The sequence below is a fragment of the Rhea americana genome, unplaced genomic scaffold (genome assembly GCF_003343005.1).
Source record: "Rhea americana isolate MKP2758 unplaced genomic scaffold, rheAme1 scaffold_12, whole genome shotgun sequence".
NCBI lineage: Eukaryota > Metazoa > Chordata > Aves > Rheiformes > Rheidae > Rhea > Rhea americana.
This window is the reverse complement of record NW_028185261.1, coordinates 8,190,013-8,203,725: the sequence shown is the minus strand read 5'-3', so window position 1 is coordinate 8,203,725 and position 13,713 is coordinate 8,190,013. Positions and strand designations below refer to the sequence as shown.

The window sequence follows — 13,713 nt, the reverse complement described above, 5'->3', positions numbered from 1 at the left end:
TCTGTTTTCATGTAGAACAGATTATTTCACAGTGTTGCAAACCTGAAAGTTAGTTAAGAAACAGATGGTCAGGAGAGGACTTAATTGTAACTCATTTCCACACTGTTTCTTTAATCAAGGATTCAACCATCTGTTTTCTATATATTTTTGCAAATTTTATATACATATGCATACAAACCCATATACATATACACACATATATATACATTGTGTGTGTGTGTGTGTGTGTATGTATGTATTAAGTAAGGAAAGGTACTGTGCCTGTAACTCTTATCAAGTGTGTAGCCCTATCAAGTCTCAGGCACTTTGTCTCGCACTCCCTGCCATAGTATGCCTGTTTTAATATGTTTGCTSTGAAGCAATGTGGCCCCTTTCCCCAGAGGCTGGGATCTGAGGTTTCAGATACAGCTTATTAACCTGACCTGGCAACCAGCCTGTTCAGCATGTGAGGCCATGTAGTGACCATGCACTGTGCAGCAGCTAAGGGAAGTGTGCTTTCTGCTGGGGACTTGCTCTAAAAGCCCATTAGATGGGGCACTCCATATTATATCCAAGTGTCCAGGCCCCTTGAACCTCACATGATATGATGTGGTGTGCAGGTGTGCCCTCATCTCTGATCCCAGATGTAAATGCTTCTTATATAATCTGGTATATGCTGTGTCACATGTTGAAAGAGAAGAGATTTGAGAGTCTGGTGATTGCTAGATGTCATCAGGATTCAGGTACCTCACAAGCACGCAGGAATCTATCGAGAAATTTTGTACAATAAGTTTCATAAAAGGATTGTCATTTCCCTTCCTTTTTTCTTTTTACCTCTTCTCTGCCAGCCTGTGTTCTGTGTTAAAGTTTTGTTCTGCAGTAGTGGCAGGATTCACTTTTTCTATGGACACTATGTCCCCTGCAATAGCCTGATGATGCTATTCTGAATGTACACTGATGGCAAAACCAGTGGTGATGATATAATGGTGACCCTAAGTGAGGTGGGTCTGCTTCTTTAATTCTATGGTGTAAATTTGCATAAAAACGCTGTTGGACACTTAAAGTTTATTCTCTAAACCCTCAGTGTTACAATTCTTATTAGCCATATAAAGCCTCATTGATTTAATGAATCACATTCTGTGTTGAGTGGACCTAGGATCGGACTGGTGAGATATTGCAAAACCTGGGACACATGTTAGCTCAGATCATGCTTTCTTCTAATCCCCCAAATTTAGTGGTAATAGACTTGTTTTTTTATTCAAAATCAATAGATACTGATGAGATACTGAATTATATTATAAGTCAACAAATTGGTTACAGAGGAGAGGAGATGCTTACTCTTAAATTAATGATTCTTAACGCATACTTAATTCTAGCACTGAACTGTACCAACGTCCCCAAGTGATTTACAGGAACAAAATTTTGACATTCCTGAATACTAAAATCATAGTGTAACCCATGGAAACGGTTGCTACTTGTTTCAGTAGGTTTAAGATTTAACCAGATCAGTATAATGCTCCTGTAGACTTTAAATATAAAGTACTGTGTCTTCCACATCTACTTTCTAGACTCTTGTCAGTCACATAACACTGGTAAACAGTTGCAGGATGGAGAAGCCAGTTCTGGAGCACAAGTAAGCAAAAGGAAATTGTCAGTCTCATGGTCCTTATTTCTGATAAGTAGTGTCCCTTCTGCCCTCGTATTTGACATCATAACTGAAAAGGAGCAGGAAGACTTCATGTTGAGAATCTAACACACAAGCGTATTTAACAAGTTATAGGAATCTTCTGTGCAGTGGTTGAATCAATGAAAAAGTTAGGAAGAATGCAATTTAGAGGAAGTTTTTATGAAATATTGGAAGACAACGTGATTACATACAGAAAATGAAGTTACTCCCGTGCTTTGAAAAAGTCATTGTCATTCTAAGTAGGCTTTTATTTTTTTTTTTTTACAAGACATAAATCTAAATTTAGTCAAAACAAGATTTGGTAAAATAGGATTTGATGAGAGAAAAGAGCATTATTTTATTTACAGATTTTTTTTTTTCTAAATTTCAAAAGCAAGTAATTCTAGATAGTGAAAGACAGGTAATGGTGGAGTGGATACTAGATTTGAAAGTTATTAAAGTTTGTCATAAAATAAACTCAAGTATATAAATTCACAGCTCAAAATTCTTTGTAGTCAGGTATTGTCACAAATAAGAAGTCAGCTTCTCAATCATGTGCATGTCATTGCTAAAATGCTGAAATTCAAAAATTGTGAGATCATTCTTACCTATTTTTTTGCAACAGTGCTTTCTAAAAACTGTTCTACAATTTTAAATATCCTAAGGTGTGCATTGAAAGATACATGAACAATCAGAAAATTCATATTAGCATTCGCTTTAATACTTACTTCCTTCTAAGAAAGGAAAAAAAGAGCTTAGGTTACACATGTGTAAATGACATGAGTATCTGAACTAACTCTTGAAACATGCACCAATTTATTATTGGTGCAACTTCCCTGAAGTATATGTCAAGTGTGTGTTGAAATTACACTCTACAACAAATTGTTTGGCTTATGTATATTTTAAATTTGCATTTTATTATAGCAACTCAGAATGCTTTTTGTCTTCTAAAAGCTGTCATCATTAAGGTTTGTAGTAATAAAGCAGAGGGAAATCCTTTTTTTTTTTTTTCTTTTAAATACACCATGTTTCTCCATACCTGCTAAATGCCATGACAAGTATTTTGAAAGACTTGGGTAAAAATTTTGCAGTATCATGTTACTGAGAAAATCACTGTATTAAAAACCTTAACTCAATAATACCTTATCTTCTATCGTTATTTGGAGTAGGCAGTGTCTTTAGCTGCTGAATGAACGTCTCTGGTCTAGGACTGATTCCAGTGCTTCTGCCTTCAGACATCATTTTGTTCCCCTTTGATCTTTATTGACTATTTTACTGGTTCTTTTTTCTTTCTTGTGACAACTGGAGCTAATCTCTAGAGATTAACTGGAGCTAATATTTGAAAATCATATTCTGGTTTTAAAAAATGCTGCACTATTTCATTCTTTGTAATTGCTTTTACATAGTTCCTTCAGTGCGGGGTAGGATTTTTTCTTGCCTGCATGTGGCTACAGAGGAATAAATCTTTGAGGCTCACCGGTCACATTCCTCTCTCTGTATTTTAAGGAACATCTGATGCTTCTTCCCCATGTTAATGATTAAAGAACAGTTTGCCGAACCTGCCAATTCCCCTCAAACACAGTATAAATAGAATTGTTCCTGTAGAAGTATAACTTCATACAGAAGATAAACAGCTTATAAATGAGAGTTGAGGTGGCAGTTGCTACCTAGTAGTATACCTGTGATAAAATAACCCTAAATTTGTAAACTGATTGGCACATGTTGTGCTATTATTGATTTAATACAATAGCTTCTGTGTAGAGTTACTTAAATACTATAAATCCATGAACACACAGTGCCTTTGCAGACCATAGGTGCATTCATTCTGAATGTCTGTTTAGTTCAAACATATTTGCATCCCCTTTTCATTAAATATTTGCACAGTAATTTTACTTCACATAATTTTTGGGGGCTGTTCTTTGCATGTAAACAAGGAAACCTGGACAAAACAAAAGTTACATTGTTTACTATGGGCCTGATCCAAAAGCCATTAAATCAATCATAATCTTCTCAATTACCCCAATTAAACAGAAGAAAAACACCATGCCTGATGCCTTACATACCTAATCACAATGACAGAAATCCTAGTGAATAAAGCAAATAGTTAAATTAATGAGAGGAGTAATTCACTATTTTTTTCCTTTAAAAAAGTTTCAAGCTCAAGTTTCATCATCAAAGCTGATAAAATCTTTACAGATAAGATAGGCAATGCCAAATATTTCAATTATGCACATACATGACCTTTTCTGGAGGTAGGAAACACAGATAGACATTCATGCAGTCTAAGTGTCCTGCTCTCTGTAAATTAAGATTGATATGAGAGTCGTTTTTACTATAAACTGATCTTTATTCCTCACACACAGTGGCATCCTTTCAGCTTCTATTTTCAGTCAGTGTCATTAATTCAGATGGTGAGCTGTAAACACTCTACTGTAAACCATGGCTTTATCTCACTGGTTAAATATCTGCAATCTTTTTATTAGACGGATTGAAAGTGGAAAGATCCCTTGAGCTCCGCTGATGGGAATGGGCTTGTTAGAAGCTCAAGAGCCTTTGGATTTCTTGTGTGGATTTACCTTTCCCAAAGAATGGCAAGACTGCTTACATATCTTTGCAAAAAATGACCAAATACAAATGACTAACATGTTGAAAGATCCTAAGGATGAAATAGCCTTTCCTTGCATTTCTGGTATGAGAAATAGCCATAAGGTCATGATGCTTTCAGTAGCCTTCTCCTTCTTTGGTTTGACTTAGTTTTAGTTTTGACTTTTCTTCCACTTGAGAACATGTTAGCGTCCATTGGATAGTAGGCAGTCTCTGCAGAACCTGCAGGTTCAACAGAACTTACAGGCTTTTYGTGATATATAACTGTGCAGAAGTGTGTTATACGACTGTGTAGATGCCGTATTTATTTTATGTAAAATGTTATTTTAAGTAATCTTGTGTTATTTTACGTAAAAGGTTACACACTGCGTAAAAGGTTTATATTTTTGCACTCCTGTTATTCTGATTTGTATCAATTTCCCTTCTTCTTCCTGTCATTCATTCACTTGTTCTCCTGAAAAATTCAGAGTAACCTTGGGTATTTTCTAAGTTGCATTGGTTTGCAAAAGAACTCTATAAATAATTACACTGACTGGAGATTGCTAGAATGCAGCAGATTCTTGTCACCGCTACAGTACCACTTATCCCCGATGTCAAGTGTGTTCTCAAATACCATCTCAGGACAGGTTTGTCTTCCTCATTTATGAAAAGAGGACTGAATGTAAGTGAGGGTTTGCCCAAGAGTTTTAGAGATGCAAATATACAGAGAAGAGCAGTGGAAGTACATTTTTATTGACTGGTTAATTCTTCCTTTGTCATTTGGCTTTGCAGGTATTACTACCTTGCTTTCAAGGCACGTGAGACTCCTCTTGGTAGCAGAGAAAATTGTCTTGCCATTTTGGAGAAATCTAAACTAGACAACTGTATTCTTGGGAAAACCAAGGTAGAGCATGCTAATGTCTTCTCAAGGGTAGTGCCTCTTTTTAGCAAAACAAGTCTAATAGAGGTTACTGTATACATGAAAAAAAGAGCAGGAAGCCTGCTCGACTTAGTCTCCCAGGTTTTGGAGGTGTCCTCTTAAGCCAGGTGAGTGTGTCCTGCAAGAGGAAGGATGCCTTGARTACCTCTCCAAGTGCACTCCCCACACGACTGCTTCGGTATGGACAGTGCAGTTGTCAGTGCATGCTGTGGTAGTTCCCTCCTTAAGTTCCTCCTGCTATTAATCATACCATGACTGAAACTTCATGCTCTGGCTGATCTGTCAGCCCGATCAATACATTATCTGTCTRTGGAGTTTTAGGTGAGATCCTATGGCTGTTATATCAAGACGTGGTTTGTTCCTGGTTTAAAATGGGGGTGGCTGACTTCAGCAAAAAAAAGGTTATGCTATATCCTGAGTTATTCTACACAGTGCTCAAAAGAAAAGCAAGGAGAGTTTTCCTGCATGAGACCCAGAAAAAGTGTGTATAAGGACCCACATGATTTACCTCCTGAAGTGTAATGTGGTTGAACAATGTTCTGAGTAACAACAAATTCACCCCAGGATTTATCCTCTCACTGTCAAGAAAGGTGATATTATAAAATTATTGATGCCTGAAAATGTCCCCCTGACCAATTTACTTTGTACAGGGATAAATGTGTGGCTTATTTGACAAAGGAGTGATTATAATCAGTGGAATAATAAAATTCCACAAGCAGACTGAGACCAAGATTGACAGAATTGCTAGAATACCATTAACTTTATTGTAGCAGTTTTCCCTTACAATGCCATGAAATAGGTTGAACTGAGACTAACCAAAAAGCAGCATTCAAGAAGTTACGCTATTACCAGCAGGTAATACTGAATTTATTGTTCCATTTCAGGTTTTTCTAAAGTATTACCATATAGAGCAGTTAAATTTGTTCCTGCGAGAAGTTATAGGAAGGGTTGTAGTCATGCAAGCCTATATCAAGGGATGGCTTGGAGCAAGGAGGTACAAGAAAGTCAAAGAGAAAAGAGAAAATAGTGCTGTTGCCATACAGTCAGGTAAATGTTCACATTCTGTATCTCACTGTGTATCTTGGCATTTCAAGTTGTTAAATTGCATGTACATTATTTATTCATTCATAATAATGTGTCGTGAAATCAAAATAACCGGAGGTACTTTTCTCTTCAGTTAATTGCTGCAAATATTGTTGATTTACTTCTAAGGTGTCATCTTAGTAATCAGTAATGTCTTTATTTTAATATTTTAGATGGAATGCCTATGTCCAAAATGGAAATATTGTTAGCTGTTCCTACACTAGCATGCAGCACATCGAAGAAATGCAGTAGATTATCCCTCTCTCCTCCCTCCCCCATTCCTCATGTGTACCAGAACTTGAGATAATGTGAATCATTGGGTGGGCCTGAGAGGCTGATTATCAGTAATTTAGCATGCTTCCTTATATTGAATTTGGGGGAGATGTATTAGAAGGGTAGTTCTTGTACTGCTCATTAATGTCCAATGATCGCACACCTTTGCCTTTTGAATTACAGCATCAATGAGCACATGCTAACAATTAAAATTTGGATGAGTGAAGCAATGTTTGAAGTTGTGGGGCTGCAAATACTATAGTCGCGAACCCAGAGTTCAACATGTGGGTGGGTGAGGAAGAAGTACAGGAGTGGGGGTGGAGTGGTTATAACAGGAGGGATGAAAGTTCCAGTACGTCTCTGACTGTGTAGCACTTCCCTAAATAAATGTAATTTCCAGCACATGGTTTTGTATTTTTAGCCTGGAGAGGATATGAAGCTCGCAGGAAGTACAAGGAAATAAGGAACAGAAGAACTGATGCTGCTATACATATTCAAGCAGGTAATTAAAACATTATTTCATTTGCCAACACTTACTTTGCTGTGAGTAGTTTCACGTGTCAGTGTTTGTAGCCRAGAGAAATATATGCAGTCCAAACAAAAGTGATCATAAACATTATTTCTGATCATTGGGTCTTCAGTATCAGTTGACATCCATGACAGGTATCAGGCACTTTGGGTTACTTATAAATACCTCTCTGAAAGTGAAACATACTGCCAAAAGCTATTGAGCTAATTCTTTAAGATTCTGAGCAGAGAGTCGATATGATTTAACCATGTATAGAGTTGGTGTGTGGCACTGGATTTGTTTGACTGGAAGCATGGATGGAAGGCACTGGACTTGCATTTCTCTGTCTTTGTGTCAAGCCCTGATCTTGGGAGGTTGCCAGGTTTTCATTTCAACGGCTTGCTGAGTTTGCCAGCTTTGGCTGTTCCTCTGACTCTCTGCCAGACTCCTATGCAGCCTTATCAATATGAATTTGAATAAACTTTAAAAAGATTATTGGAGAAACAGGCCCATGGGGCTGTGTAGGTCTCTAGTAAAGAGCTGGGTACCATATGGCAGAGAAATCTAAGAACGAGTGCCATGAAGTCAGTGCTGATTTCACATGCTGCCAGTATGAAGCAGCTTCCATATAATTCAGCCTACTACACCTTCCTTATCCAACTTCASGTGAAAGACTACTGCAGCAATCAAAAATGAGTTGTAGCAAATGTGTTTATAGATAACCAAAGTACCACCGTTGTCCTACAAGCTGCCTATGCTGTAATTTCATGAGCTTTGTCACCTGTCCTTTCTATATCATGTCATGTATAAATCGGAAAAGATCTGTTCTGAATATTCTTTCACTTTCCCTGTTCTCAAGCCATTTCCCATAAATCCAACTTTTTTTTTTACTTTTATCTAAGATTGCTACTCTGAAACTAAGCATCACTGTGACTTTCATCAGAAAGCCAAGTACCACTAATCCGGTTACAGAAAGGAACAAAGTACTATTAGGATAAAATAGCAATTTATAGCTATGTTTGCATACTGTTCCGTATAACCATAAGCTACAGCTCTAGAGTCAAATGCAGAATATTATTTTAAATAGAGAACTGTTGTGGAGAAAAATACTTTTTTTTTTTTTTTTAACCATTAAAATAAGCACTGAAGATTGCATGAACATGCTCTTCTTCTCTTACCCTCCCTTGTGGTGTCATGTATTGTTTTCATGGTAGCATAGGTTGCAGTTCTTCAGATAGGGCTCCTAAATGTACTGTAAGGTACCACATTCAGCTATTTTCTGCAGTATTTGTTACATTTACAATTGACCATACCTAGGCTGTAATTTCTTATTTTTATAGTACCTTGCAGTAGAAAGTAAAGTGAAACAGTTGGCCTCTCATATTCCCCTTATTATCAGTTCCTTAAAATGAGTTATCTTGTAGATAAACTAGTAAGCCGGTGTGTAGCAGTATCACTCTGGGAGGCTGTTGGGAACATTCTGCCCTAGAGTTTTTATCCATCCAGCGTTTCTGGGCATGTAGGAGCTGCATACACATCAACTTTTTAGAGAAAGCAACTGATCTATTCTGATGTTTGCACACATGGGAGAGACTGAGAGCTGTGTTCCTTCCTGTCATCTTTGAGATACTGTGTTGAACATGGCAGAGAAGAGGTAGTGGGAATGTGCCTGCACCCTTGAGTGTGGTCACTTCTTTCGGGCACTCGCCAGCTAACGCTGGAGGAATGCCGAGAGCATTCTCCCCACCAACACACGCACTGGGCTCCTTTGTAACCTGCCACTTGACAGTTTCAGTGATCAGACCAGCTGAAYGAGCGTTAGGACTATAGAGCTAAGAGTGACACAGTGTGCCTTTGTTTGTAATAATTAGGCTGGCTACACCTCCTACTTTCGGCACTGTAATAGATGAGATATAATCATCATCATCTTCAGCACATTATCCTCAGACTTTGTATCAAACTTGTATCTAGGACTTCTTAACTGAAAATTCTTTTTGTGCACATTTGTTCTTCTGTACATGCTAATCATTCTGTGTTTCAAAAAAATTTTTGTTTTTGGTGGTTGCAAATAGTGGCCATTTTCTAGATTTTAAAATACTCTGTCTTTCTGTTGTTTACATTACACTGCCCAAGTGTCTAGTGACAAGGAGACAAATGAAAGCCTAAATCTATCTCCTTCCTTCACATCTTATAACGTAAGTGTGTAGTTAAAGGAGGCTTTTCAATAAGGAGTATGATCACCTTTGTAATTTTTTTTAAAAAAATGAACAGTTGCAGGCAGTGAGATAAATTGTTTGCATTTGTCACCCAGACATTAGCAAAACCATATAATTAAAATGTATGTATTTCCCTCTACTTTCCCTCCTTCTTGCCCCCCCCCCCAATGAAAGCAGGCCTTGAAATTTAGGAAGCATTTGGCTTACATGTTTCTACAGAACAGCGCATATTGAAATTTGTTTTCCTTTCATCTCTTTCCCAATAAAAGCAGCCGCTCGGCTTATCCCTTTAGCTTCCTCAGAACTTCCTTTCAGAATTCCCGATCTATTACAGCACATTCACATACCAGAAACAAGATGCCTTTTCATGCTGTCAACCTTTTTCATCTGAAATGTAAATTAATTCTTGCTGGTACGCTTTGACAGAGATCAAAGTAGGGGTATTAACCTTATTGGGCCTTCTCTTCATCAGAATCAGTTCCAAAGACTGCAAGGGTAGTGTTAGGAGGCCAGTCTTCACTGTTATCTATGGCCCTCCTCCAGGCAGTCCTCTGTCTACAAGTCAGCATTTCAAAGGCGCTGATTTCTTTTGTAAATGACCTTATCATTACTTTAAACTGTGTGAAAAATGATTTGCCTGAATAATTCTTGCAGGATTAGCCTGCTCTTTTTAATTGTGGGGGGACTTCATTCAAATTCCAGGATATTGTTTAAGTGGTTTTGACAGCAAGTGATCATAGACTGATATAAAGGAGGAACACGGCTCCTGATTGGAAACCTCTTGACTTGTTCAGATTGTTCATTTCTTGCAAGTCAGTCTTTGAGGTAGCTGCATTTGCATTTTAAAAATAAACAGATGCCTTTCAAATACATGAGCTGGTGGTCTGGAGATCTCTGTGGGCCCAGCAGTTCACTATCCATTGATGAAATGTTGGAAGAAAAAACAAACTTACAAAAAAAAAAAAAAAAAAACCTTCACAATATACATGAGGATACATTTCCTAAGTGTATAATATTAAATCAAAATAAGTCATTATTGTAGATGGGAGAAAACATCCTTGCTAGGAAACAAAATGTTCGTGAATTTAAATAAGGTAGGGAAAAAAAGCTACCCTACTTCAGCATATCAACATTACAGGTTCTCAGATACACAGATGTTACTAGACTCATGGCTAAAATCTTCAGGGTATACAAGATCTTACTTCTTCAAGACAGTTTWTCAACTGTGAAAGTTAGATGATAATATTTTACTTAGAAATTTTTTACTTTACTTACATTGTGAAGAATGATTTTGTGTGTTCACTTTAATGATACTGTGCATTTCTGTGCAAGTATTTCCTTACAATTAGGATTTGTATTGTTTTTGTTTTAAGTCTACATAAAAGGAAAAAGATTTTGTTAAAATAATTTTTCAACTTATGTTGCCAGAGTCACAGCTGGTTTAAATAAGGATATATCCACTGAATCATCTGACTGAAATGTCACTACACTGATTTACCTCACATGCAAGTCTCATTTAATATTTCTTTGTATTAGGATAATGCATTAATTAGAAWTTTTAAAAAGAGAAAATACAATTATAGAAGTACATTTTCTTGTTATGATAGCATGTATTTCCATGTAGAGCGACTGTTCTCTCCAAAAATTTAAGGGAGGACTTTAATCTGTTTATTTCATTTGTGAGCTGACATTGCCGAAATGCCAAATGAGTGGTGCATGCGATTCACTTAGATCCAAGGTGACATCACTGCATTCATTTTAATTAGCCCCACTTTAGCCATCTGGAATATACTGTGCAACTCTGATCAGGACTGAGTTTAACTATGCTTCCAGAGGTGAAAGGCAAATGACTAATCCATTGAGCCACCATCTCCTCCTCCAACACGTGCTCACACACTCACCATATGTCACATTGTATTGGACAATTCTTATCAAGAACTCAAGATCTGGGCTCTTCCTTTTAACAAAAAGTGAAGGATGTTCAGGCAGAAACCAGAGGAGTCATCTCTTTGTAAAATCCTGTAACTTCTGCCAATTCAGTGTTGCTTACTATTTACATATCTCTAACATATGGCAAAATTTACTCTAGAAGAGTAAAAAAAAAAAAAAAAAAAAAAAAAAAAAAAAGGATTTCAGGAAAACAGCTGTAGTACACTATTTTACATTTATAACAAATATAAGCTTTTAATTTTAGTGGTACCTTTGGGATTTTCAATAGCAAATACTTAATGCTGACTTCAATGACAGACAGAGGTATTTCTTGAAAACTCTGTATTTATCTGTGTATTTATATCAGTATGTATCTACGTATGTGTACATACATGTATTCAGCTAATACAGTTGTATAGATCTATGAATTACCTGAGTAAAATGTCCTCAAAASTTCCAAGCACTTTCTAAATATATCYAAAAGAGAAAATCTTTTTATTARAATTTTCCTGGAAGTACAGACATTAAGTAGCAAGTCTAATTTTACTTTTTTGTATCATTCATTTTAGTCCTTTTAAACAACATTGTCAATATAAGAACCACTGAAGAGATATATGTGTTTCTCTTAATTATAGCTAAGCTGACTCATTATATTATCTTGATTTCACATTCAGGCCAAATCAAACTTTTTTGTACAGGCTTCACAGCTTTGGTTGACTTTATTAAAAGCCTGCTGCTCGTATGCAGGGAATGCATTAGGAAAAGTGAGAAGGTCTTATGGTTTTGAAGTACGAGATCCTATGTTCTCTTCCCATGTCTGAGGAAGGCTCCATCCCCGTGAATACATCGATATTTTCTTCTGCTTTTCTCTCCCATTTCTGAGGAGATGAAATGGAGACCACTGTAAATCCATGATGGAAACTATGCTTATTGGGTTTCATGCCCTTGATAAAAWCAGGAAAGGACAAGAAGCCTTGGAAAACTTACTCCTTTCCCCTGCTGATACTGACAGAGGCTTTCAGATTCATCTGCCCTTTTTTTCCTGTGACCAAAGCCCAAAACCAGAGCTTTTTACTGTAGTGCACAGTAATTCAAATGTCATGTGGAAGTGGCGATGTGCATCAGTGACACCAGTCCTGATGGCAGCCTTGGTGAATCTTCCTGATAGTCACTGCTTGGTGCTCAGATACTTCTCAGTTGTATGTAAGAACTTGTGACTTGYTTTCTCCTAATAATCCTACCAGAGCAAGTGAGACAAGATTTGCTTTCTGTGCTACTAAATACACATCTTCCAAGACATATCCTGAATGAAGGTGAAAAAAGGGAGACACTCATGGGACCGTAGTAAAGGACATGACTCTCCTTCCTTTGTACCATTCATTAGAATTAATTTGGCATTGAGCAAAGAAGGAAATTAATGGGCTCCAAAGCCTCTCAGATGTTGGTAGTTAAGCTGCTGAATGCTCATTTAGCTAGGCAAATTAAGAAAGTCCTATGCTGTTTGTAGGAAACAGATTTGAAATTTTTTATTACAAACTACCATGCTACTATGATACCTTCTCTTCAGCAAGTATGAGCTTTCATTTCCAAGTTGTTGCATGTTATTTTAGGTGGTATTATAGTTTTAAAATGTTTATCTGTGTAGCAGGTTTTTGTTTAACATAGTCTTTTATGACTGAGAATGAATCCGTTTGCTGTTTTAAAATACTTCATCTCCTTTCTAGGTACTTCTTATRTAGACTTGTGATTATTTAGCTTTGATCTTTTACATTGCGCTTCACAATTCACTCTGTCACTATATATTTCCTATGGGAATCAGAGGGAAAATGCCTGGACTTTTGCTAACTGCAGTTGTGCAACTTTGTGTGTAATGTATGTGCCTTAGTACTTAGACATTGGACAGAAAAATGCCGCACTTCAGTGTCTTCGAGGTAGATATATTCTCAGTTTGCTACCTGCTGGAGCTGACTGAAAACTCAGTCTGTGTGAGAATCAGTCATTATAAGAAGTAAAAATTTATGTCCTGAATTGTGGCACATATAATATTTAGCACTGAGTGACTAATAATAAGAGTGCTAGAGTCTGGTTCATATCCCATGTTGTTTTGAGTTCATATCCTGTCATCATTAGCTAGGTAAAGGTCAGGATTAAAGATACTGCTGCTGTAAAGTTTGGAGTATAGAATACATAAGGTGAAAATGAGGTGACAGCTGGTAATCATTCTTCTTCAATGATGCAGTGATTGTTCATGGAGCACTAGCAACATGAGTCTGCTAATTTCACACTCTTTGAGCCAAGTGCTTAGTGTCAAAACCAGCACCAGTCAGTAATGCAAATTGCTGTGATGGAGCAGCTTCCCAACCTCTCAGACTCCCCCAGTAGAATTCTCTGCATGTGCATTTCTTTTGAAACATTATAGATCCAATTAATAAATGCTGAAAAGATGCAGTCCTGCTGCATGAAGCTTTTGAGAGACATGCTTGTTTATTCTGCTGCTTCAGTTATCCCATGAGTCAAAGACAAGGTAGGAAAAATA

General features: G+C 37.0%; 1 protein-coding gene across 3 annotated transcripts in view; it reads left to right on the top strand.

Annotated features, from left to right (window-relative positions):
• MYO3B (myosin IIIB) overlaps nucleotides 1–13,713 on the top strand; it is a 227,727-nt gene that overhangs the window by 154,528 nt on the left and 59,486 nt on the right. For all 3 annotated transcript variants that reach the window (XM_085323242.1, XM_085323250.1, XM_085323256.1), the window contains 3 exons: nucleotides 5,021–5,132; nucleotides 6,053–6,215; nucleotides 6,946–7,026. In XM_085323242.1, the coding sequence (XP_085179368.1) occupies nucleotides 5,021–5,132; nucleotides 6,053–6,215; nucleotides 6,946–7,026 (356 nt within the window). The remainder of the gene's footprint in view (nucleotides 1–5,020; nucleotides 5,133–6,052; nucleotides 6,216–6,945; nucleotides 7,027–13,713) is intronic.